Here is a 25,842-nt window from a genome sequence, read left to right as displayed (position 1 = left end):
ATCTGAACACTTAATAGGTATTTTGATTTAATTCATTTATACTGATATTTAGCCCTTAAATGACAAATTGAATTTTGGTTTGGGTGACCAGACTCCCAGTTTTTCCAGGATTATCACAGATTTTCATTATGTTTCCTGATTTTCAGATGCCCAGGTGTCCTTTACCCAAATTGTTTTGATGTCCTCATTTTGCTTCTTCAAATTCTCTGCCTGAGGTCCCAACCCTTTGCCCCACATTTTGTCTTCCTTTTACTTTTGGCAACACCCCACTCAAACTCAAAAACCTCATCCAAAAATACTGCACGATCACCTAGGAATTGGAATGCCTTCTTAATAGCATCTGGAGCTAGATGAAAATAGTTTCTGGTTGTTTACCTAAGACCTGACTGGTCTTAGAAAAGACAGAAAGATTAAAGCATGGGATATATTCTAGCATGGAGTAACGATTGGCTAATAGACAGAAAAGTGAGAACATGAATAAGTGGGCCATCCTTGTGTTGGCAGGCTGTATCACAAAGTTCAATACTTGGGAACCAACAATTCGCAAATATATATCAATGATTTGGAGACTGGGACCAAATGTAGTATTTTCAAAGTTATAGATGGTACAAGTGGGAATGTGTGCTGTGAGGAAGATATAAAGCAGTTTCAGAAGGTTTTGGATAAACTTAGCAAATGGCAAGAACATAGTAGATAGAATATGATGTGGAAAAATGTGAGATCAACCACTTTGGAACAGATATACAGTATATTTTGTAAAAAAATTAAGGTTAGAAAATGCATATGTACAAAGGGACCAAGGTTTCCTTGTTGATAAGTCATTGATTGTTAAAATGCAGGTATAGCAAGCTATTAGGGAGGACAATGGAGAGTTAGTCTTTATTTCAAAAGGATTTCAGTACAGGAGTAGTGAAGTCTTGCTCGAACCGTAAGAGCTTGGTTAGACTGCACCTACAGCACAATGTGCAGTTTTAGTCTTGTTATGTCAGAAAACATATAATTGCCATAGAGGGAGTGCAACAGAGCTTCATTAGACTTGTTCCTGGGACGGCTGGTCTGTTCTATGAAGAGAAATTAGCCAAACTGGGCCTGTACTCCCTAGAGCTTTGAAGAATGAGAGTTGATCTCATTGAAACCTACAAAACACTTAAAGGGATTAACAGGTTAGATAATTGCACCTATTCTCAGGTACTCAGGGAACCTCTGATATTCTCTACTGCAGAAGGCTGTGGTGGCTTAGTCTTTTGAATATGTTTAAGATAGACATTCTTGACTTTCTAATTACCAGTGGCATACAGGTTTATGGAGATGACGTAAGCAAGAAGCATTGAAGTGTTCAGTCAGCCATGGTTGTACTAAATGGTCAGGTAGGGTTGATGAGCTGAATAGCCTACGCCTGTGACAGAATGACTAAGAGGAACTCCACAGATGTGTGGTGTGAAGCCATGCATGCACGTGGCTCTAGGTGAGCTCTGTCTTCTAGTCTTCAGTGTATGTTTGGAGCTAAGAGCCTGAGAAATAATGATGCCATTTACTTTGTGCTGATTTGTAAATGGCTGGTAGTCAGGCTGCAGAGTTGTGTTTGCTGGGAACAGGAAATAGAAAGTAGCAAGTAATTCTCCGTACTAACCAGTCCTTTGGAATGTAAGGAATCAATTTCACTGGAGTTTGGATTTGTTATTGTTGAGTAATGGGATGAATATCAGAAGCACATATAAATAATGACAATTATAATAATGATGCCATGATAATATCAGAGTCATGTGACGGTAAAGCAAACTAGAAGGGATCACTAGCTCGAAGACAGTGTGAAGATCTAAACAGTGTGAAGATCATATATGCATAGTCAAGCTGGAAATAGAGTTGTTGCAGTGAGAAAGTTTATTTTGGGAGATTAAATAGAGTTAGACGACAAACAGACACCAAACTAGTTATAGTGCAAGTTTAAGAAGGAGGGAAGGGAGGAGAGAGACGGACACAATAATCAATGTAGCTGAAAATGTGTTGCTGGTTAAAGTACAGCAGGTTAGGCAGCATCCAAGGAACAGGAAATTCGACGTTTCGGGCCAGAGCCCGAAACGTCGAATTTCCTGTTCCTTGGATGCTGCCTAACCTGCTGTGCTTTAACCAGCAACACATTTTCAGCTCTGATCTCCAGCATCTGCAGACCTCACTTTTTACACAATAATCAATGTATCTAATGTGGAAATTCTTCCTGTATTTTGTTAATTGGGATCCAGGAACGTTAACTTCCTGAGTGGGGGAATGTGGAAAAATTAATCTTTTATGAAACTGCATGAAAATCACTTTCACTGTTTGACCTATTTGGGGACTAAAATAATCTCTCTTAAGACAACTTGGATGCAAAATGCTTGTGAAGTAATCAAGGTAACATAATTGGGACAACTTATTGGAGGCAGTGAGGTTAATTTATATGAATTACATATTGGTGGTAAGTAAAAGGAAATATTCAGATTAAGTTACAGAAAGTCAAGAGGTTAATTTATCCTCATGGTTTCTTGTACATGATACCTGTCACCACCAGAGAGCGGAAAGGAATCAGTGTCTGGATGACAGCAGAAGATTGATAGAAATGTCTGTCAACTGCAAGCTACATGGCACCCATTGATACACCATCAATCATCATTGAAGATGGTGAGATGTGGCACTTTGAAAAATTGCCTGCTTTCCTGTGTGTATATCTGGGTATGTACAAGATCTCCCAAACTTGAGGTACATTTGCAATTTTAAAATCCACTTTTTTAGCTGAAATCATCCATTGATAGAACCAGTGTACAAATGAAAATAAATAAGGCTTTTAATGGAGATTGGTCTTACCAATGTGCAATGAGTAGAAAAGTTATAACAGAAAAGTGGAATCTGTGATCTTGTGACATATGAAGTGTTGGTTTGTTTTTTTTATTTCAGAAAATAGAGATGAAATATCATTGAAACAAAATGCTGTGGTTCATAGCAGCTTTTTCAATTACTGAGAGTTGCCAACTCTGGCTGGACCTATTCTGAGATATATCATCATGCAACCACTTACATCCAGCTGCTCTTCCCCCATGTTCCTGCCTTCGGTTGCCCAATATATCCACTGCCTCCTGAGGCAATGAGTTCCAAGGTTACCCAACCCTCTGAGAGAAAAATGTTCCCCTTATCTCTGCTCTAAAAGGACAACCTCTAATTTCAAAAGTGTGCTTTATAGTTCTGGACTGACCTACAAGAGAAGAAGCTTTCCATGTTCACCTCATAAAGATTATTTAAGATCTCGTACACTTCAAACAAATGACTTCTCACTCTTCTAAGTTTCAATGAAAACAATCCATATATTGATTTCCTACAGTCTACTATTTTATTAATAAAAGTTGAAAAACTATTAGTTGAAAGATATCTCAGCCAGTTTAATTGTTTGAAATTCTAACCCATTTCCTTCATAATACAGTAATCTATTTTTCTTCTGCCAAAAAACACAAATCAGAAGCTATTTACTTGTCATCACAATATTAATCAAGGCTGTTAACAATTACATCTAGTCTATCTAAAACTGCATGTTCAAGCATGTCTAAACTTTGTGCCAGCTAACTTAATTGCTCTAGGTTTTAACCTAGTTTTTAATACAGTACCTCTGTGAGATATTGCTGAAGTAGGATTGTACTGAGCATTAGGGAATGTAGAATGGGATTTATGGGCTTATACTGACACTTGTTTCAATGCTATCCTAGAAGGACTGACTTTAAGTAAGGTTTACCTTTCACTAACAAGGCTTGAGAATCCACATTTTTCCCATGAACCAGTGCTGCAAGGAGCTTGAAAAAAGACAGCTCATGGTTTATATTCAAAGAAATAGTAAGATTTATGAGACTCCTTGTAACCCACTCATGCACTATAAGTTAGTATTGCATTTAGATTTGGCATTCTTGCATTTTTGTCCTGATGAACGAAAGATAAAATGTTTTGACAACATGTCTCTTTTCTTAGCAATATTCAGATTCTATAATAGCAAACAATTATGCCAAGCTAATTATTACAATAATTAAATATAAATTTTCACATGCTCCTCTTGACACACACACAGGTTTTTGTTCATCCAAAGCCTACAAGCAAATTTTCATGGCAAATAATGTCATGGTCTCCTCAGTAATCATTCAAAAGCGAATCTCCAGCTGATTTGATTAGCTGCATGTGAATTACCTTGTGTATATGAAAAGCTGCTGACTAAGCAATGCAATAGTAAGATACCTTTCCATGGCTATGTTTTCTCTATCCTCAATTGGCAGCCCATCCAATTGTGTCGGAGCATTAACAGGAAGCATATCGGATGGGAATACATCAAACCTAGACAAATAGAAATGATTGACAAATATAAACGCTAAATGTGACTAATACATAATTTGTCCAATTAATTTCTAAAACAGATTTAGCTTTGTCCCAGAAGCAGTACTGAATACTAATATCTCAGTTTGGTGCTACAATTCATTTCTACCTCTCTAACATGTGCTAGAAGATAAATATTTTCTAAACATTTAGTGAGAGGTTTAATTCAGTTAACTACATTCCATAAATTACACACCATTGATTACCAGCTCCCAATATTTATACCACCAACTCACACTCATATAACCCTTCATGGAATATATCCATCACCTCTTACCAGAACCTCTTACCTGAAATTGTAAAGTCAGAGACTTTGGGGTAGATGACATATTGACATATATAATTCCATATACAAGTGAATAGTATTAATACTTAGAGAAAATTTTAGAGTGAGATGTTGTATTTGAATCTGAAAGTGTTAATATTAAGGAATGCCCTGAGCACCATGATAACTTCATATAGATATTTGGGTGGAAAAGCTTAGGATCACAACTGAAAGAGACTTAACTGTGGGTCCTCTTCATAGTCTCTGCAGCAATGTCTATCATAAAAATGCAACTTGTCATGATTTGATAACATAACTATATCTTATTAACTAAAATAAACCCTTCTTGTTAGATTAACAAATGGTTTTCCTCTGCCATGCAATGCAAAACAAACCTTTTAGCTCGCTATACTTAAAGCGGATGGTGGCAGCAAACTGCGTCATGAGCAGCAGCTTATCCAACCAACTCAGTTGGCGCATCCACACAACAAACCAATTATTCCAACCTGGTCCAGCTCAGATTAAGAGCTCAGTGCAGAATGGAGAGATGGATTTCTTGTTCAAATCATAATGTAGAATGTGTTAGAAATCTAAAATTATTTCTGAAAATACTAATAATGAGAGTCATGCTTATAAGTAATTTCCAGGTACGTCTGATTATAACTTCTGAAAACCTCACTATATGGAGTTGATAAATGGCAGAAACAATATTATATTCATTGTTAGGACATTTGCAATTTTTAAAACTTCATTGCCAGACAAATTTAAGCCAAAAGAAAGATAAGGAGTTTCAACTTGGGAATAGTATGCTTTTTCAAATGACTTCATGTCCCATGTACGTAAATTCTTTATTATGAATCATTGACATGCATGGTCTAGAACAATGAGTGAACAATGAGTAAACAATGAGTAAATAAGATGCTTCAAACCATCTGAAAGTAGAGTGCATCCTGGTATGTTTAATCTAAAATGACTAGTTTGCAAATTATTTCACTGCAATATATTGAAACAAACAAAAAACCAAAAGTAATGCAAAATAAATATTCCTGTATTTGTTTACAAAGCTGTTCAACACTGGATTGATCTCTCAATTTGAACATCATGGAGTTAAGTTTTTTCAAAAGACTTGAATTCCAAAGCAGGGCAACTTTAAGTAACATTTAATAAAATTGATATAAAACCTTGAACTCCGAAGAAAGGAACGTTTATAGACATTTTATTATTTTTCATGTTTTACAACCCATTCTAAAGTACACCATTCTATATTATTTAAAGAGATATAAAGTGAATGCAGGTTTTAACTCCTTACTTGCATGGTAAAGATATTTGGCATTTGATATTGATAGAAACAATGATCCATGTTTATATAGATACAGGTGATGTCCAAAATTTGGCATTCAAGTAACCAAGATTGAGCCAGATGTCTGAGTTTCCTGAAACTTGAACAATTAAGTCAGGGAGACTATACTTAGTAAAATTCAAGAAGTAAGAAACTGTTATGTATATAACAAAAGCAAGAACAATGCATGAGCCATGGGTGGTTAGAAGAATAAATCATAACAGCTATAATCTTATTGAGTGGCACACTTCATATGAAGGGATGAGTAGCTTACTCTTGTTCCTTGTTCACATGTTTGTAAGGTCTTGACTGTGTCAGGCAGTTTAGGACTGGCTGGGTTGGTTGGGGTCAGGATTGTTCATAGAATCCCTACAGTGTGGAAACAGGCCCTTTAGCCCAACAAGTCCACACTGGCTCTCCAAAGAGTAACCCATCCAAACCCATTCCCCTATCTTATTACTCTACATTTATCCCTGACTGATGCACCTAACCTACACATCCCTGAATACTGTGGACAATTTAACATGGCCAATTCAACTAACCTGCACATCTTTGGATTGTGGGAGGAAACCGGAGTACCCGGAGGAAGCCCACGCAGTTCAGTGGATAATGTGCCAACTCCACACAGGGGAGGCTAGGCAACAGGGCTAACCACCAGGCCACTGTACCAGAGACTGGTTCAATGCGACATTTCAAAATGTCCGGTTTACATATGATTCCAGTTTTCGATGGTTAAATTTTGAACATCCAACTTGCATTGCAACTATAAGAATAAATCCCAGTATTATTTCAACTGTTGTACATTATAGTATAAACTTTTTGAGACGTTGAATGTTGAACTGACCTATAGTACAGCTTTCCTGTGTTATGAGATCAGAGACTGAGCCAGGCAAAATTTTGTAATGACTATCCTCTCTTTATGCTTTGTGGTTAGATTATTACTCATATAGAACTTGTCCATAAAAGTTGACATATAGCACAAAAGTTGACATATAAGGAGCATAAATCTTGCAAATTCAGCAGCTAGGAATTAAATGGAAATTGGACTGACAGAAAAGAGTACTTGCATTCATTTTTAGGAACATTGCTCCCCAAGACAGGTAGCTGATTTAATGGTGTTGTATAAGTTGTACTAAAGTGTTGGAAGTTACTCTCCAGCAAGAGCGTAGAACAGGTAGAAGTGACCACTGCACAGTCCTTGTGAAGCAAAGTCCTATCTTCAGACAGAGGCTCTGTTGTTCAGCAATACTATCACTGTGTAAAATGCCCAGATTTAGAGCAGGACTAGCAGTTTAAATTTGAGTATCATTGTGGACCATTATGAGCAGCAGAACAGTAATCAATCACAATCTGAGACCTCATCACACAACATATCAATGACCCTGACATGAGGCTATGACAGGAGCATTGCCAACCAAATCTAAAAGTGAAGTTTTTGAGATATTTGTATCAATATAGCCACAGGTATGATTCCAGAAGACAAGAGGTTGGTTAATGCGGTGCCACTACTTAAGAAAGGTGGTAAAGAAAAGCAAGGGAACCACAGACTGGTGAGCCTGCCATCAATGGTGAGCAAATTGTTGGAGAGAATCCCGAGGGACAGGATTTACGTGGATGTGGAAAAGTATGAACTGATTAGGGATAGTTAACATGACTTTGTGTGTGGGAAATCGTGTCTCATAGACTTGACTGAGTTTTTTGAAGTGGTAGCAAACAGGATTCATGAGGGCAGAGTGGTGGATGTGATCTAGATGGATTTCAATAAGGCATTTGGCAAGGTTCCTCATGGTATACTGATTAGCAAGATTAGATCACATGAAATAGAGGAAGAACTAGCCATTTGGATACAGAACTGGTTCAAAGCTGCAAGACAGAGGGTGGTGGTGGAGGGTTGCTTTTCAGATTTGAGGCCTGTGACAAGGATCAGTGCTGGGTCTACCACTTTTCATCATTTATATAAATGAGTCTGTAAGTTAGCTCGCTGAGCTTGAAGGTTTGTTTTCAAGTGTTTTGTCATCTGAAAACAAACCTTCAAGCTCAGCAAGCTAACTTACAGACTTGTCATCAACATGAGCTACAAATTTTCTCAAAAATCGCTAAATTATATAAATGATTTGGATGTGAATATAGGAGGTATGGTTAGTAAGTTTGCAGATGACTCCAAAATTTGAGGTTTAGTGGACAGTGAAGAAACTTACCTCAAAGTACATCAGAATCATGATCATTTGGGCCAGTGGGCTGAGGAGTGGCAGATGGAATTAAGTTAGATAAATGTGAGGTGCTGCAATTTTGGAAAGGCACATCAAGGTAGGACTTATACTCTTAATGGTAATGTGCTGGGGAGTGTTGCTGAACAAAGAGACCTTGGAGTGCAGGTTCATAGTTCTTTGAAAGTGGAGTCGCAGATAGATAGGATAGTGAAGAAGGCATTTAGTATGCTTTCCTTTATTGGTCAATGCATTGAGTATAAGAGTTAAGGAAGTCATGTTGCAGCTGTATGAGACATTGGTTAGGCCATTAATGGAATACTGCATGCAATTCTGGTCTCCCTTCTATAGGAAGGATGCTTGAAAGGGTTCAGAAAAAGATTTACAAGGATATAGAGTGTCAGAGGTTTTGAGCTACAGGGAGAGACTGAATAGACTGGGGCTGTTTTCCCTGGAGTCAGATACTGAGGAGTGACCTCATAGAGGTTTATAAAATCATGAGTGGTATGGATAGGCTAAATATCCAAGGTCTTTTCCCCGGTAGGGATATCCCAAACAAGAGGGCATAGGTTTAAAGTGAGAGGAGAAAGATTTAAATGGGACCTAAGGGGCAATGTTTTCATGCAGATAGTGGTGCATGTATGGAAATGAGCTGTAAGTGGAAGTGCTGGAGGCTGGTACAACTGCAACATTTAAAAGGCATCTGGATGTGTATCTGAATAAGAAGGGTAAATAGGGATATGGGCCAAGTGCTGGCAAATGGGACTAGATTAATTTAGGTTATCTTGTCGGCAAGGACAAGTTGGACCGAAGGGTCTGTTTTTGTGCTGTATATCTCCTGAGCTGAAGTGGTGTGGCCCAAGAAGAGAATTTCAAGACTTGGAATAGATGCAACTGAAGGCACTGGTAGAGCAGTTATAATTTGAACTGCACAAAATGCCGAGTTCAAAGACTGCACGTACCTCAGAGGCCTGTGGTCTGGAGAAGATTATACTGATAAGGAAGGGCAAAGCTCTGGAATTTGCAAAGCAAAAGTGAAACTTACAGTGGGATCCAATGTATAACAAAGAACATATGGGTCCTATTTGAATGGATTTAGCTATGAGTAATAGCACAGGAGAGCTGAGAATGATCTTCAATTTATGGAGAGTAGAATGTGGCAAACTAAGCATTGGAATTGTGTACATATAACAAAGGCAAGCCTGAGTAGTTCAAGAGCAAATGAGCTGAAACAGGCAAAGTTTGGTAATATTACAGGGGTGGAAATAGGCAGTCTTAGTGATGGCACAAGTATGTAGAAGGAGTGCTTTTTCTGTAAGATACTGTGAAAGGTGTTAAAACTGTCACTTAACATCTCAATGAGGTTCAGTTTGAATTTTTCTCTACTTGACAACTGCATATCGGCATTTCGATGTAAAGCAAGTATTTAATGAGGAACAAAAACAGAAGTTGCTGGAAAAGCTCAGCAAATCTAGCAGCACCTGTGAAGAAAAATCAGTGTTCATATTTCGGGTCCAGTGACCCTTCATCAGATTAACCTTTCCAGCACTTCTGTTTTTGTTCCTGATTTCGGCATCCGCAATTCTTTTGGGTTTTATTAAGTACTTAACAAGGATATTTTAAAACATAATAGTCATATAAAATTCAGCTTGCTTGACAAGTATACATCCTTTTTGAAAACTGCTATTATATCTTTTTGCATCACTCATTCAAGTTATACATTCTAGCTGTCATCAACTCACTGCCTAAAAATATTTCTCCTCACCTTCTTTTATCAATTTTCTTAAATTTATGCCCTTTAAATAGTTTCCCCTCATACCAATCCCCCCTCCCAACCCTCGCTGACCCACTGCCAATAGAAATAGCTGGCTCTGAGGAATATAATCTTGACTCCTCTAGCATTCTACATCACTGAATTCCTTCAGGACAGACTACTGCTACTGGAAAGTCAAAAGACTGCCATCTTGACTCTGGGCCCTAACTGCAGCACTCCTAGATATAGAATGCAGCAGCCATTGTAAATGGCACAAACTACAGTGTGGACTTCAAGATCCAGCGATACTCATAATCATCCAGTACAGGAAGTTCTGCAGTTCTGCTACCTGCAGTCACTGGGAAGCCTGTTCACAGGAACGTTTGCATAAGAAATGGAGTATGGAAAGCGGGTAATAAGCTCTGTTACAAGAATATTGTTCATTGGTTTTCTTCATTGTCAGATAGAAATGCAAGTAATTTGATTGACAAAGCTGTTCATTTATTCTGGATTTAAAAATGGTAAATTTGCCAGATAATGTTCACCTGAAACACATTAAAACAAATAGTAACTACAACCTTAATGGTGCTATATAAATGAGAAGTGTTATTGTTTTGGGAAAGTGAGGGGGAAAATGCCATAGGACTGTACTGAAAGAAGGCAATTTGATTGTGCTATTAAGGACAGTAAGAAGAATTGTGGAACTTATACATATTGGAGGTGGAATGGCTGATCTCATTGAAGTATTCCAGGTGAAATGGGCTTTGAGGTCTGCTCTCCTCAGACACGTATGGTTGCTTGTTTTCTTCTTGCTCCTTTTTTTATTTGTTGTTGCCCAGGTGTTGGTAGGGGTTGGTCTCTCCTTATGCTGAAATGATGAAGCCTACAGCAATTTGGAATAAAACTATATATCACCTCCAAAGGGTGCTGAAAATTTGCTCCAAAATATCTGTTCCTGTCGATCAATTCTCAGCTTTTCAAATACCACAAATGGCTATCCTGTGACTGTCTCCACTCTACTTTACCCATATAATGATTAAACTAATTGTAGTGGATTTATTTTTTTCTGTTACGTGGAATGTGAATATTGTCACTTTCATGTGACATGATGTTACCTCTTTGTGAAGCAAGACTTTGCATTTAATCAGTTAATTTTATTTAAGATGCCTTTAAGCCAATTAATTACTTTTGATGTAAATTCACTGTTTTTTAAGTGGCAGTCAACTTGTAAAATCCCACAAATGGAGTAATTATTAGACGGTGTAAAAACAGGAAATTGTGCTGGGATTGTCCAAAATTTGTTATTTTATTTCAGATTTCCAGTATCTGTAGCATTTTGCTTCTAATTGTCAGGTTTTGTTAGTTGTATAAAAAAAGTTAAACAGAGACTAGTGTCATGGGATCTTTTATGCCAATATGAGCAGGAAAATTGTTTTGGCTTAAAAATTAAAATGTTTCTTTTTCTTTATAATCCATCCAGATATTTACATGACCAAAAAGGAATCTATTTAAAGCATACATTTATTTCGGTGTTGCTTCTTGTAAAATGCCAAAAAACGAAGTAAAAATTTTGGCAGCTGTCTACCGACCTAAGGTTTTGTAATACATACCATCGTGGCACCCATGTACTTGTTAGAAAGTCACTGTTGGATAATGACAAAAGTGCAGCAGAAGGAAACTTCTTCCACGTCATTACACCTTTGATTATTTCCTGTTTGTTCAAGAGCATCACAGTTAATGGGTTTGGTGACAAATCTTCTATTATCATCATCCAGGCTAAATATTAATAATACAGTTTAATAGAAAAATTAACAATTCATCTGTGAAAATGTTTTCTTGGTAATTTTTGTTTACATTAGTAATTCACTACCGATTATTCTAAAAATAGGCTCTATTGGTAGTTCAACGAATTTTTTCAGTGAATAGGTGAGCCATACAAACAGCAATGTAATACTTTCAATAGCTGGTTCATGTTGAGTTAGCATGATAATTGGCCTTGGTATCCTTAGATAGGAAAGGAAATTTGCCAAGGTTATCTCTAAATTCTGAATTGTCACATATGGACATTAAACAAAGACATGATGCAAGCATTTAAAATGCTGCCTATCGTTTAACTGAACTGCTATTGTAGTTGCAAAACCTAATTTATAAACAATTACAACTTGACTGAAGGAAACTTTTACTCCAGCAAAAAGTATGAGCTAAGGAAATCAGTGAGGTAAAAAGTTTCATGTGATAAAAATTAAAAATGCAATCAGCTATACTAGACAATAAATAGTATAAAGTATATTTAGTCACTGCTTTTATTTGAAACACTTGTAAATAAAATGTATCATGAAGTTCTCCATATTTATTTCTTAATAGTCTCAATAAAATTATGAGAAAGATTAAGTGGATTTAGATAAGTAGGATTAACCAATTTACTGGGTATTGAGGGTTATAATTTTGCATCATTGACTTTCAATATTTAATGGGAAACAACTCAATAGTGTTGGCTATCTATTTATCTTGAACAATGTCATCAGAGACTTATAGTTACATATTTCAGGCCTAAATACAAGATATTCATTTGCTTTCAGTATAATTGAACAGAATCAAGACCACTATATTATTATTGTTATGAAATTGAATGTGAAGAAAGGGTCAATGCTGTTTTGCAACTGAGAGCTTGCAAACCTCTGTCATATGCCTAACTAGCAGTCTCAGAATGTACTGGAAAAATGGAAAGATGTAACATTTGGCTGTGAAATAGATACCTGAGTTGGTTGCTATTTTGACAACAATTCAAATTTAACCAATCAGTTTAAACTTCGCCCCAAGAAACTAAAACCCAATTGAGTTTGAATTTATTGTTTTGCCAACATCAAACCAATGAGATGATCCAATGTTTGGGGTACACAAAAGGCAGGTAGTTTGAAAGTCAGACAGAGTCTAGACTTCCTACAGCGTGGAAACAGGCCCTTCAGCCCAACACATCCACACCAACCCTCCAAATGTAACCCACCCAGACCAATTTTCCTCTAACTAATGCACCTAACACAATGGGCAATTTAGCATTGCCAATTCACCTGACCTGCACATCTTTGGACTGTGGGAGGAAACCAACAGAGACACAAGGAGAATATGTAAACTCCATACAGTCGCCTGAGGCTGGAATTGAACATGGGTCCCTGATGCTGTGAGGTAGCAGTGCTAACAATTGAGCCACCATTCCACCCCATATTTTAAAGAAGAAAAAATGAGGTATCACTGCCATTGAGAGAGTAACTGCTATTTGAAACATTCTTATCAAAGGTATCTTTCATATGAAACACTTTTGCAGTAAAAAAAAATGACCCAGGGAGATCCTCAGCTGAAAGAAGAAAGATAATGGAGATGACAGCTATATGGTTTTGAAATTAATTTGATATAATTTTAATAATTCTTTTATTGGAACAGTATATCGTTATAGAATTGGAGGCAGATAACAAGCAGGTAAGAGAAAGGGGGGACTTAGAGTTGTGAATGGTTGTTGTTTAATGTTCACTTTACAGAGTAAAATAATAAATTGGTATTATTTTCTTTAGGCAGTGGGATTTGGGAAGTCTCTGTCTCTCATACTTTAACAGACTATGAGATAAGGTGCATTACTCTGGGTCTTTGGTTTAGTTAACAGAAGGGTTTATTGCTGTGTCATAACATTATTTACCATTACTTACCTTGGAAGATGCAGTGGTATAGTGCTTATATGATGAGATTATTAATTAAGAGCCTAAACTAATCATCTTGAGATATGTGTTCAAATCTCAGCAAGTCAACTTGGGAAGTTAAATTTAGTTAATAAAATACGTTTGGGATCAGAGATTTATTGTCATAATGGTGAGCATAAAGCTACTAGGTTATCATAATGACCATAAAATATAGATGCAAATTAGGCTATCAAGTCTTCTCTGCCATTGATCATGGTTGGATCTCAGGATATTAAAGAAAGTAGCTACACTGATACTGGATGCACTGGTAGTAATTTTCTAGGATCACTTAGATTGTGGAATTATTCCAGATAATTGGAAAACTGCCAATTTATCATTCTTCCTCAAACATGGAAGGAGACAAAAGACAGGTAACTATAGGCCAGTTACCTCAATATATGTTATTGGGAAAGCATCATAAAAGTCCATTATAAAGCATGCAATAGCAGAGCATTTAGAAATAAATGATGTAATCAAACAGTATCAGCATGGCTCCATGAAGTGAAAGTCATCCTTGACAAATTTGTTAGAAATCTTTGAGGAGGCAACAGGCAGAATAGATAAAGGGGAAGCAATAGATGTAAAACATTTGGATTTCCAAAAATTGTTCAATAAGGTACCACGCATTAGGCATAAGAATAGATCCCATAGTGTCGGGGTAGTATATTAACATGAATAGAGAATTGGCTAACTAATGAAAGACAGAAAGTTAGAATAAGGTAGATATTTTCAAGATGGCAACCTGTAATTAGTAGATTGCAACAGATATTAGTGCGGTGGGGAGGTGGGATAGGGGTTGTTTTGGAAAATGGAGGCAAACATGCTCTAGCCAAGTTGACAGATTACATAAAAAAGGGTGGAATTATATGCAGTGAGGTTAACCCAAAGGTATATAAACAGGTTCAGATAGTATTGTGGGGAGGCAAAAACTTGGAAGATGGGATATAACATGGAAAAATGTGAGGTGAACATATAATTTAAATGGAGAAAGACTGCAGAAAGCTGCAACATAGAGGGATTTGGGTCCTCTTGCATAAACTTAGCATGTAATTTTAGCAGGTAAATGGGAAGGCAAATACACTGTTAGCCGTTATTTCAAAGGAAATGGTCTATAAAAATAGGGAAGTCATGCTGAAAATATACATGTATTAGTCAAACCATACTTGGAATACTGTGATCAGTTTTGGTTTCTTTATCTAAGGGAAGATATACTGACATTGAGGGCAATCAAAAGAAGTTTTACAACGTTGATCATGGGAAGGAAGGAGTCATGATAAATGAATAAGTAGATTGGACCTGTGTTTAATGGAGGTTAGAAGAATAAAAAGTGACATTATTGAAACATAAGCATCTTTGGACTTGACACGATAGATGAAGAGAGGTCATTTCCCCATGTGAGACAGTCTCAGACCAGAGGCATATTCACAGGGTAAAGGGCTGCCTATTTAAGACAGATGGGGAAGATTTTTTACTCTCACACAGTGGAGAATCTGTAAAAATCTTCACACTGAGGACTGTAGAGGTAAGGTTGTTACGTCTATTCAAGCTTGGCATTTTCAAATTTCTATGGGCAAGGGAATCAAGGATTATGGGGAAAAGCAGGAAAGTGGAGTTGAAGATTGAAGTTGAAGAAGGAGTAAGCCATTCTGGACTGAGATGAGGAAGAATTTGTGAATCTGTGGAATTTTGTCCAATACAAAGCTGTTTGAGCCAGTTTGTCAGAACTGGACATGGCCCTTGCAGCTAAAGGGATCAAGAGCTATGGAGAGAAGCAGGATTTGGATTTTAAATTGCATGATCAGCCATGATCATATTGGATGGTGGTGCAGGCTCGAAGGGCCAAATGGCGTATTTCTGCACTTATTTTCTTAATTTCTATTGTCAGATCAGCCATGATCTTATTGTATAATGGAGCAGACTTGACAATTCAAATTACTTACTTTTGCTCCTATGTATTATGGTTCTAAGAAGGGAAACACTCCATGAGACTCTGAAATTGACACACAGCTGATTTTTGTTGAAATCCAACTTTTTCACAAAACTCATGTACAGTAAAAGTGGTGAGGTTGCTTGATGTTTTTTCTTTCCCCTTAGGCCAACTGAACAGAATGTTCACCACAGGTAATAAAATATTAGAGTAGAAGTTCATTTAAATTTGACAAATGTATGAAAAATAAATCACCACAAGTCCTTACATCACGGTCAAGAAATTTCTTCTGTGTGCTGGAAACATTTGTTCCGTTTTTGTTGGTTGTTTGATACCTTGGTAGAGGACAAAGGTGATACTCCGTGTCTGTTTCAGCAAATGAGAAAGGCCTTTTATTTGCACAGAGATCAGGAGCAGCATTCTAGCAAAAGACAGAAGTAAAGGTTTGAACATTGCTAAGTGAAATATAGACTCAATTTTCTTTATGTTTCTTCACACATGTTTTTAGATATCTTCATATATTATTTTTGCTATCATTGTCTATACCTCTGCTGGCTGCAGTTAATCATCTGAAGTTTCATGGTTTTATTTTTCCTGATTACTTCAATGTTTCAAATATGACAGACAACCAACCCAAAGCTACAAAAAATGCTCTCCTTCTGCACTTCAGTTGCTAGGGTTCTCCAACCACATTCTGGCAATCAAAATGTTAGTTGTACATTGTAATTTATCATCATAAGGTGTACCAGCAAACTGCAGATTTCATTGTCACCAGTATTGTCTGGTCTCCCTCAAGTGTCCCACTTACAGCCTGCGTTTTCCTATTTACTGTTTATCCTCTGTCTTATGTCCTGTAATGGATCATGGTATTTATGAGTCAGTTGTACCTCTATTTCACTCAATCTTAGCTCTCATCCTACTAATAGCCATGGAAAAATTATCATAACAAAAATATATCTAAATGACTGACATAGGTAACAGCTACATGAACACTGAAAATGCAATTTCTTGAAGAAGAATTAAAGGGTAGAAAATTCAACTTATGGGAATGATCCCATCAGAACTTGTCTTGTAAGTGGGGAATAGAAATTGAGCTGTCATGTTCTTGACAGGTCTCAGCACCAAATATGCAGGAAACCTGAGAAATTTCAGGCTGTCTTAGATTGAAATGAAAAATCACAGCCTGGATTATATTCAATGTTTGTTTCTTGTGGTGATGGAAGCAAACAGGATGTCCTGCAGCACTGAAGTAGCTATAAACCACTGTAGAAACAGAAGGAATTTCAAGAAGGACATGCCTTCTTTACACCTCTTATAAAGATTTAGAAAATAAATGGTCACAGCTGCGGAAGTACCTAACATATTGTTTGCCTCCTGAATTGCTTGCTGCACCTACATGCTAGTTCCCAGTGACCAACAAACAGGGATGCCTATGTCCCAATGGATATCAACGCTTTCCAATCTTTCACAATTGAAGAAAGACTCTGCAACTCTGTTCCTCCCACCAAATGGATAACCTCACACTCTTCCAGAATAAAATCCATGTCCTGGCTACTCAAACAATTCTCAAAGAGCTTGAAGGGGTAGCTGCAGAAAGGGATGCTCCTCTGTCTGTGGAGCCTAGAGTCAGAGAACACAATCTTAGTCCTAGATGGTTTGCAAATATTTCTGAGTGGAGGAGAAATTCCTTCATTCAAAGGAACATGAATTTTTGGAATTTTCCACCCCAGAGGTCGGTTGAAGCTCACTCAATAAATCAGTCAAAACAGAGATTGCTCGACTTCTAGTTGCTAGTGATATCAAGGCATGCAGAGACAATGGGGGAAGATGCTTTCAGGTAGAAGATGAAATACAATTTTGAGTGGCAAAGTATCCAATGGGTTTCTGTTTAGAATACTGGTGAGGGCAATGATTCATCAGAGGACTGTAGCAGGAGCAAGGTTTGGAGCACTATAAATTACTTAACTGCACAGCTGGAGGGAAAGAAGAGTAGAATGGCAATAGTGACCACCAATTTTGTTAATTACTGAAACAAACGGACATTTCTGTTGTGATACACATGACTCCAGGATGGCATGTTGTATTCCTGGTACCAGGGCTCAACGTGCCATGGAACTGCTGCATAATACTATTTTGGGGGAAGGTAAAGAGTCAGAGATCATGGTCCACATTATCATCACCAAAATATGTCAAAAGATGATAAGATCCAGAAAACAGCATTTCGGAAGCTAGGTAAGGCATTGAAAAGAACATTTAGGTTTTGATCTCAGGATTTCACCCATTACTGAATGCTACTAAGTATAGAAACAGGAACATAGAAGTAGGGGTATTACAACATGAATCATGACTTCCAGCTTTTTACCCTTTTTCAAAAGAATTCCGCAGCTCCTCTGTAACATTCTTGATCTTGACCATGTTGCCAGCCAAATGAGTCCTAAATGGCATCAAGCTCCTGAGTAGCTGCATCCATTCAGGTTACTGGAGGAAATTCCATCATAATCCTGACGTGCAAAGATTTCAGCAAACTGGGAGGTGTACCATTAAACACAGATTACCTTGCTTTAAACCTGCTTTCTTAGTATCTATTGAATTAGTGCAATGATGTGCCTGGTCAATGGTGAATCTGAAGGCATTGTTGGTATATGACCTGGCAATGGTAATATTGTTGAATATCAAGGGAAAATGGGTAGATTTTCTCTTAATGGAGAAAGGGTGGCACGGTGGACAGTGGTTAGCACTGCTACCTCACAGTGTCAGGGACCTGGTTATGATTCCAGTCTTGTGTGAATTTGCACATTCTCCCCGTGTCTGCGTAGGTTTCCTCCTGGTGGTCTGGTTTCCTCCCACAATCCAAAGATGTGCGGGTCAGGTGAATTGGCCATGCTAAATTGCCCGTAGTGTTAGGTAAGGGGTAAATGTAGGGGTATGGGTGGGTTGCGCTTCGGCGGGTCAGTGTGGACTTGTTGGGCCGAAGGGCCTGTTTCCACACTGTAAGTCTAATCTAATCTAAAAAAAAATGTGCAGGTTAGATGATTTGGCCATGCTAAATTACCCATAGTGTTCAGGGATGTGTAAATTAGGTGCATTAGTCAGGGGTAAATGTAGAGTAATTGGTTAGGGGAATGGGTCTGGGTGGGTTACTCTTTAAAAGGTCATTGTGGACATTTTTGGGTCAAAGGGCTGTTACAACACTGTAAGGGAGTCTATGAAGAATGGATTGACACTTGCAAGATGAAACATTATTTACTGCTTATCCCATCCTCACCAAGTGTAAATATTATATGTCTTTCTGCGTGCATGATTCACTATCTGAATGATTGATTGCAAATGGAATTGATGGGTGTATGGGCCCAACATATTCCCTTTAGGGTGAAATGTAGGAACAATGCGCTCAGAGAACCGGGGATGTCTAGGAAAATATATATGAAGGAAAAGAGACTATTTTAAAATCTACCAAGACCAATTGAACCCCGTATTCCAAAACTAGTCTAACCAATGTCTTATAAAGCCACAACATGACATCCCAATTCCTATATGACATCCAACATGACATCCCAACCAATCTGACACAATGACAATGGATGAATGGACATTGCACAACAATCGCCAGACAGGAATGTTCCCTCCCAATCAGGAAATGCTTCAGCTGTCAATGACATTCAACCTCCAATATTTGGGTAAGTATCCTTCAAGGTGGCCTTCTAGATTCACAACAACATAGAAGTGTTGAGCAAAAACTGTAGCCAATTTCTGTACCCATGAAGATGGCCTCAACCATGAATTTGGGTTAATGTCATGCTACATGTAACCCCATCGTACTGTTCTATATTTGTAAAATCTTCCTTACTGTCCTGTTTTGGCACTATCATCACAGTAACTTGTTATGATCCCTCCAACTTATAGGGAATGTGATATAACTTTGGCATGTGACATGTGACTTGGCATGTGACTCTTATACCTATCATGTTATTCCAGCCATTTGATTTGTTTCCAGGACCATCTTATTTTTAATTTTTTATAGTTATCTTGCTGCTCCAATTAATCTGATTATAGATCATCCCTTCATTTGCTATTCAGCTGTTGACACTTTACTTTCACCGTTTGACACTTTTGATCACCTGCAGAGAGTTATTTTTCAGCCTGTCAATTCTCTAGTCACATCACATATTTGTACAATATTTTGATCTCTCTGCTTTCAATTCTGTGCTGTTGTGCTTCTCTTCAATTTCTCTGATGAAGGAGTAGCGCTCCGAAAGCTTGTGATTACAAATAAACCAATTGGACTATAACTTGGTGTTGTAAGACTACTAACTCATCAAAGGTTTTAGTATCTGATGCCTCAGGAAATGTTAGGCTCCTAATAACTGAAGAAGCCATGGGTGCATCAGTTGTTAGGAAAGTTACTCGTTGCTTTTTGATCTTGCCCCAATGACAGTTGCCCAGAAAAAATAATGCATTCTTTTCACCCAGTCTAATCTTCAACAGCCGGATCAAATGATCCAAAATAACAGCATGATGCCAGAAATACTTGCCCCAACTCAAAGACAACTGAGCGCATTTCTTCACAAGCCTACTTTTTTTCTTGTTGCCACCAAATAACTCTGCAGAGGCCAATATACCATCACCAAGTCACTCTTTATTGACTGGTCCAGCTTCCTCAGGGCCAGCTCTCAGATAGGAGAAAGTGAGGTCTGCAGATGCTGGAGTATCAGAGCTGAAAATGTGTTGCTGGAAAAGCGCAGCAGGTCAGGCAGCATCCAAGGAACAGGAAATTCGACGTTTCAGGCATAAGCCCTTCATCAGGAAACTGATGAAGGGCTTATGCCCGAAACGTCGAATTTCCTGTTCCTTGGATGCTGCCTGACCTGCTGCGCTTTTCCAGCAACACATTTTCAGCCCAGTTCTCAGATAATACTCCTGATTATATTTGTCAGCCAGGGCTCTTTGATTGGATCTGGTTAACACCTCCAATCATGGAACTCATATTCTATGAGATCCCCCGGTTGACCTCATTACAATCACTATAGACTATACTTTTTTCATTTGCTTAAGTTTTACATTGACAGCAAGTTCTCAAATTATATTTTCACTTTTCCTATTGATGTGCAGTTCTCATAAATTGAAACTTTAGATTATTTTAAAAGAGTTTGCATATATTTATTGCAGAGCATGATAAAAATATGAAATAGCTTTGTGACGAGATAAAAAAGTTATTTTTGCATCATACTTACAAACACGTATAATGGATGATACTCAGGTTGTTTGATTAATCCTTGAGGGGGCTTTAAGGATAAGATAGAAGTTTTTGTTGTGATGTGTTTCGCTTTGCTTTCAACATGATGATGTTTCTCATGTAGCTCATCCATAGATGCTTCAGTTCCAGCGTCTGTTTTCTTGGTTGGTAGTATTAAGTACAATTCATCCTGTATAATGAACATTAAGAAAAATAACATTTCAAAAATTATGTTGGTAAATGTCACACATGTAGGACATATGATATAACTACATGACTGTCAGCACTCATTACTACTGGCTAAATTGACAGCATTTTCTGAGGTCCGTACATGTGCACTTGAGCTTGGAAATTCTGAAGGTGCTGACAGAGGTACTCTGTCCCTCCACAAGATGAACGGTTGCCATCTTTGTAGATGGAATCATCATAATAATCACCAATTTATTGTGAACATGAACTAATTAGGCATTCATAATGTTGAATAAGTAAAGTTTCAATAGCTTCAAAATGACACTTGAGAAGATGAATACTAAAGAGGGACACAATCCTACGATTGAACAAGTCTTATTGCAAAATGAGTTTGAAGAAATTTACAATACTATTAGTGTTTTTGTAATAACTCAGAATTCCCAACTGAAGAAGAACATCATTTTTGAATACCAAAGAAGAGCCACTACCTGTGCCATAAATAGCCCCACTCCAGGACAGAGACATCTCCTTTTTTCCTATAACCAGAAGTGTAAGCACACACAATTAAATATGTTTTTTATCCCATCACAAATCACAGATGACATTATTTTCCCTACTAATTTACAAGCAAAACCTGTTACAGGCAATGCAAGCCTCAAAGATGAATGAGAGGTAAGGAGAACGTGAAGAGGCTAAATCAAAATGAAGTCAGAAGGGCACTTGGATCCATTTTTTTAAACATATATCCAGATGTATTATTGTCCACTAGTGAACCTTTTTTTCCCATCACCAACTCACCGTGACTTTTTTTTTTGTTTTTAACTACTAACCACCAGTAACTCATCAGCGTAGCCAATTAGATATTTACATGAAAAGCCTGTTACAATGTAATGCAAACTATCAAAAGTGAGGGGTAGGTAGGGAGAGCGGAAGGGGCAAATGAAGTTGGAAAAGCAAATAAAGCACTGTACCCCTAAGGTGCCCACCTCTCTCTCAAGGCATTGATAGCATTGATGGACACCATGTGATCCTTCTCCAAGGTTCAAAGCATGAATGTAACTGCAGACGACACAAGATATAGAGTTACAGAGTCATGGAAATGTATAGGATGGAAACAGACCTTCCAGTCCAACTTGTCCATGTCGACCAGATATCCTAAATTAATCTAGTCCCATTCACCAGCATTTGGCCCATATCCTTCTACCCCTTCCTATTCATATACCTCCAACACTTCCTCTGACAGTCCATTCCAAACACACACCTCCCTCTGCTTGAAAAAGTTACCCTTGAAGTCCCTTTTAAATTTTTCCTCTCTCACCTCAAAGCTAAGCCGTCTAGTTTTGGACTCCGTATCCAAGGGAAAAGAACCTTGATTATTCATGCTATCCATGCCCTTCATGATTTTATAAAATTCTTTAAGGTCACCCCTCAGCCTCTGATACTCCAGGGAAATAGCTCCAACCTATTCAACCTCTCCTTTTAGCTCAAACTCTCCAACCCTGGCAACATCCTTAAATCTTTTTGCTGCCTGGACAAAATGGCCAGGCCCAGGAGCAGGCCCACAAAGAGGTCCTCTGATTTTCCCACACTCGCCTGGACCAGATTTATAAAGATCAGGAATATAAGGCTTAAGCACCACTAAAAGCTCAACAAAAGAATTTTCAAATACCTAAACAGGGGTGTGTTCACTCACAACCAACGTAAACATGGACAATTGACTCCACAGTGCTGCAAAATAAACAGATGGGCTGGTAATCAGAGAACCTGGGCCTCCTGGCTCAGATGTAGAGACATTACCCTTGCACCACAAAAGACCTTGGTCGTCTGCATTTCTAAAATATATCCAGAAGTAATATCACACACAACCAAATGGCTTTCCCATCACCAAATAACAGTGACCTTTTTTTGTTTTTTTGTTTTCAATCTCTACCAGTAAAACACCCAGGCAGCCAATTGTATATTTACATGCAAAGTTGAAAGTGTGGTGCTGGTAAAACACATCAGGTCAGGCAGCATCTGAGGAGCAAGATTATCGACATTTTGGGCAAAAGTCCTTCATAAGAAACAAAGGGCTTTTACCTAAAACATAGATTCTTCTGCTCTTCTGATGTTGCCTGACCTGCTGTGCTTTTCCAGCACCACACTCTCGACTCTAATCTCCAGCATCTGCAGTCCTCACTTTCTCCTATTTATATACAAAGCCTGTTATGGGCAATGCCAATCAATGGAAGTGAGGGAAGGGTAGAAAGGCATTATCTATTTTCTAATCAATCTGTCCAGAAATGTTCTTGCACATCTCTTGAGCAGGTAAGACTTGAACCTGGATCTCTTGGTCAGAGAGAAAGTGACTATAGATGTTAGAGATCAGAGTTGAAAAGTGTGTTGCTGGAAAAGCTCAGCAAGTCAGGCAGCATCCGAGTAGCAGGAGATTTGATGTTTTGCGCATAAGCTCTTTGTCAGGAATGTTGAGGGCGGAGGTGGAGGGGCTGAGAGATAAATGTGGGGGGGCATGGGCAGGGCTGGGGGAAGGTAGTTGGGAAGGTTGATGCACGTGGAGCATGATGGTGATAGGTCAGAGGGAGGATGAGGCGGATAGGTGAGAAGGAAGATGGATATGTAGGACAGTTCAAGAAGGTGGTGCTGAGTTGGAAGCTTGGATCTGGGATGAAGTGGGGGAGGGAGATAAGGAAACTGGTGAAGTTGACATTGATGCCATGTGGTTATAGGGTCCCAAGGCAGAAACTGATGCGTTTTTCCTCCAGTCATTGGTTGGCTGGATTTGGTGGTGGAGGGGGCCCAGAGCTTTTATGTCCGTGGCAGAGTGGGCGGGAGAGTTAAAGTAGTTGGCCATAGTGCAGTGGGGTTGTTTGGTGTGTGTGTCCCAGAGATTTCCCTGAAACGTTCCATGAGTTGGCGTCCTGTCTCCCCAATGTAGAGGAGATATCGAGAGTAATGGAGAACAATTACACTGGCACTATCTCTTACCTTTTCCTCTGCTACATTGACGACTGTATTGGCGCCAGCTCATGCTCACCTCTCCATCTCCATCTCCAGTGACCGACTCAGTACGGACATCTACTTCAAACCCACTAACTCCCACCTGCACTACACCTCCTCTCACACCCCCTCCTGTAAAAACACTATCCCTTACTCCCAATTCCTCCACCTCCACTGTTTCTGCTCTCAGGAGGAGCAATTCTACTCCAGAACATCCCAGATTATCTCCTATTTCAAGGAGCACCATTTTTCCTCCCACATGGTCAACAACGCCTGTAGCACACCTCTTCCACTTACTGCACCTCTACCCTTGAACACCACCCCTCCAATTGTAATAAGGATAGAATACCACTTGTCCTCACCTTCCACCCCACTAATCTCCGGATACAGCACATTATCCTCCGCCATTTCCACCACCTACAATCAGAGATATAGTTCCCTGCTCACCCCATCTGAATTCCGCAGAGACCATTTCCCCCACGATTCTCTCATTAGGTCCACGCACCCCCCCTCACTAACCTACCCTCTACTCCCAGCACCTTCCCTTGCCGGCGCAAGAAGTGTGAAACCTACGCCTACACCTGCCTCCCCCCTCACCTCCATCCAAGGCCCTAAATGATTCCTCCACATACAGCAAAGATTTTCCTGCACATGCAAACACCAAATATGCAATTGGCTGCATGGGTGTTGACCTCACCAATACAGCCACTGCCGATGCTGCCAGGTCTCATACTGGGCCCAAACCTGTCTCTGCCTCCGCCTCCGCCTCCATGAATCTGCACTTGATGGAGTTTAGAACAATGGGAGGAGATCTGATTGAAGTTTACAGAATACTGAGAGGCCTGAACATGTTTCCACTAGCAGGGGAGACCAGGACCTGAGAGCAGAGACTCAGAGTTAGAACAAGGGTGAGGAAGAATTTCTTAAGCCAGAGGGTAGTTAATCTACGTATCCCATTACTATAGAGGGCTGTGGAGGCCAAGTCATTGAATATATTTAAGACAGAGATAGATAGGTTCTTGACTGATAAGAGGATCAAGGGTTATAGGAAGAAAGCAGGAGAATGGGGTTGAGAAATGTATCAGCCATGATCGAATGGTGGAGCTGACTTGGTGGGCCGAATAGCCAAATTCTGCTCCTATGTCTTATGGTCTTATGGACCTAATTAATTATCAAATAAATGGTCTTATCATGGGTCCAGTAGGCACAGCTCTCATGAACATCAAAGTTGGATACCATGAAACACGTATCTTTGATGGAATGACATCTGACCTTCCACTAGTTGCATAGTTCTGCTGTGTTGGTAATGTGTTTGCCATATTTAAACTCGAGTTGCATATAAGGATTTTCTTGCATTTCTTAATGGGCTCCATTCTGCATTCACATTCACCTTTGAAATGGAGCAATCAAATGAGCACAATTCAACACACCATAGGAATGACTTTTGGCAACCTCATATTCAGGTGGAAGGTTGACACTGTAACATGGTGCATCAAAGCCATCCTGCAGAATAATGGCTACATTGTTCAGAGAATTTCTCACAATATATCATGCAAACTCATGATCAGGCTGAAGGTCTGGACGTTTGATTTTGGAAAGTGCCCAGTTTATCTCATATTATGCTAGAAGAATGAGCTGTCTCAAAAATTTGAGTAACAAGTGCAGCTCACTGCTTCATATTGCTATAATAGCAGTGGCAATAAGAATGCAGGTTACAACTAACAAGATCTTGCGATCAAATCAAAAAGACATTCTGCCTATCAGACAAATGAGTAATGAGGTATATGAATTTCAGTGGCAGTATGATGCTAGGTATATTGTTCT

At 38.7% G+C, this 25,842-nt stretch overlaps 1 protein-coding gene across 1 annotated transcript in view; it reads right to left on the bottom strand.

The window, feature by feature from the left end:
* Positions 1 to 25,842, bottom strand: part of cfap221 (cilia and flagella associated protein 221) — a 194,242-nt gene that overhangs the window by 2,372 nt on the left and 166,028 nt on the right. The window contains exons 18-21 of the mRNA XM_060827750.1: positions 20,831 to 21,022; positions 15,868 to 16,020; positions 11,555 to 11,655; positions 4,198 to 4,341 (exon numbers count right to left, since the gene is read on the bottom strand). Coding sequence (XP_060683733.1) covers positions 4,198 to 4,341; positions 11,555 to 11,655; positions 15,868 to 16,020; positions 20,831 to 21,022 — 590 coding nt within the window. The remainder of the gene's footprint in view (positions 1 to 4,197; positions 4,342 to 11,554; positions 11,656 to 15,867; positions 16,021 to 20,830; positions 21,023 to 25,842) is intronic.

This window comes from Hemiscyllium ocellatum, chromosome 7 (assembly GCF_020745735.1).
Source record: "Hemiscyllium ocellatum isolate sHemOce1 chromosome 7, sHemOce1.pat.X.cur, whole genome shotgun sequence".
Taxonomy (NCBI): Eukaryota; Metazoa; Chordata; class Chondrichthyes; order Orectolobiformes; family Hemiscylliidae; genus Hemiscyllium; species Hemiscyllium ocellatum.
This window is presented reverse-complemented; position numbering and strand designations above follow the sequence as displayed.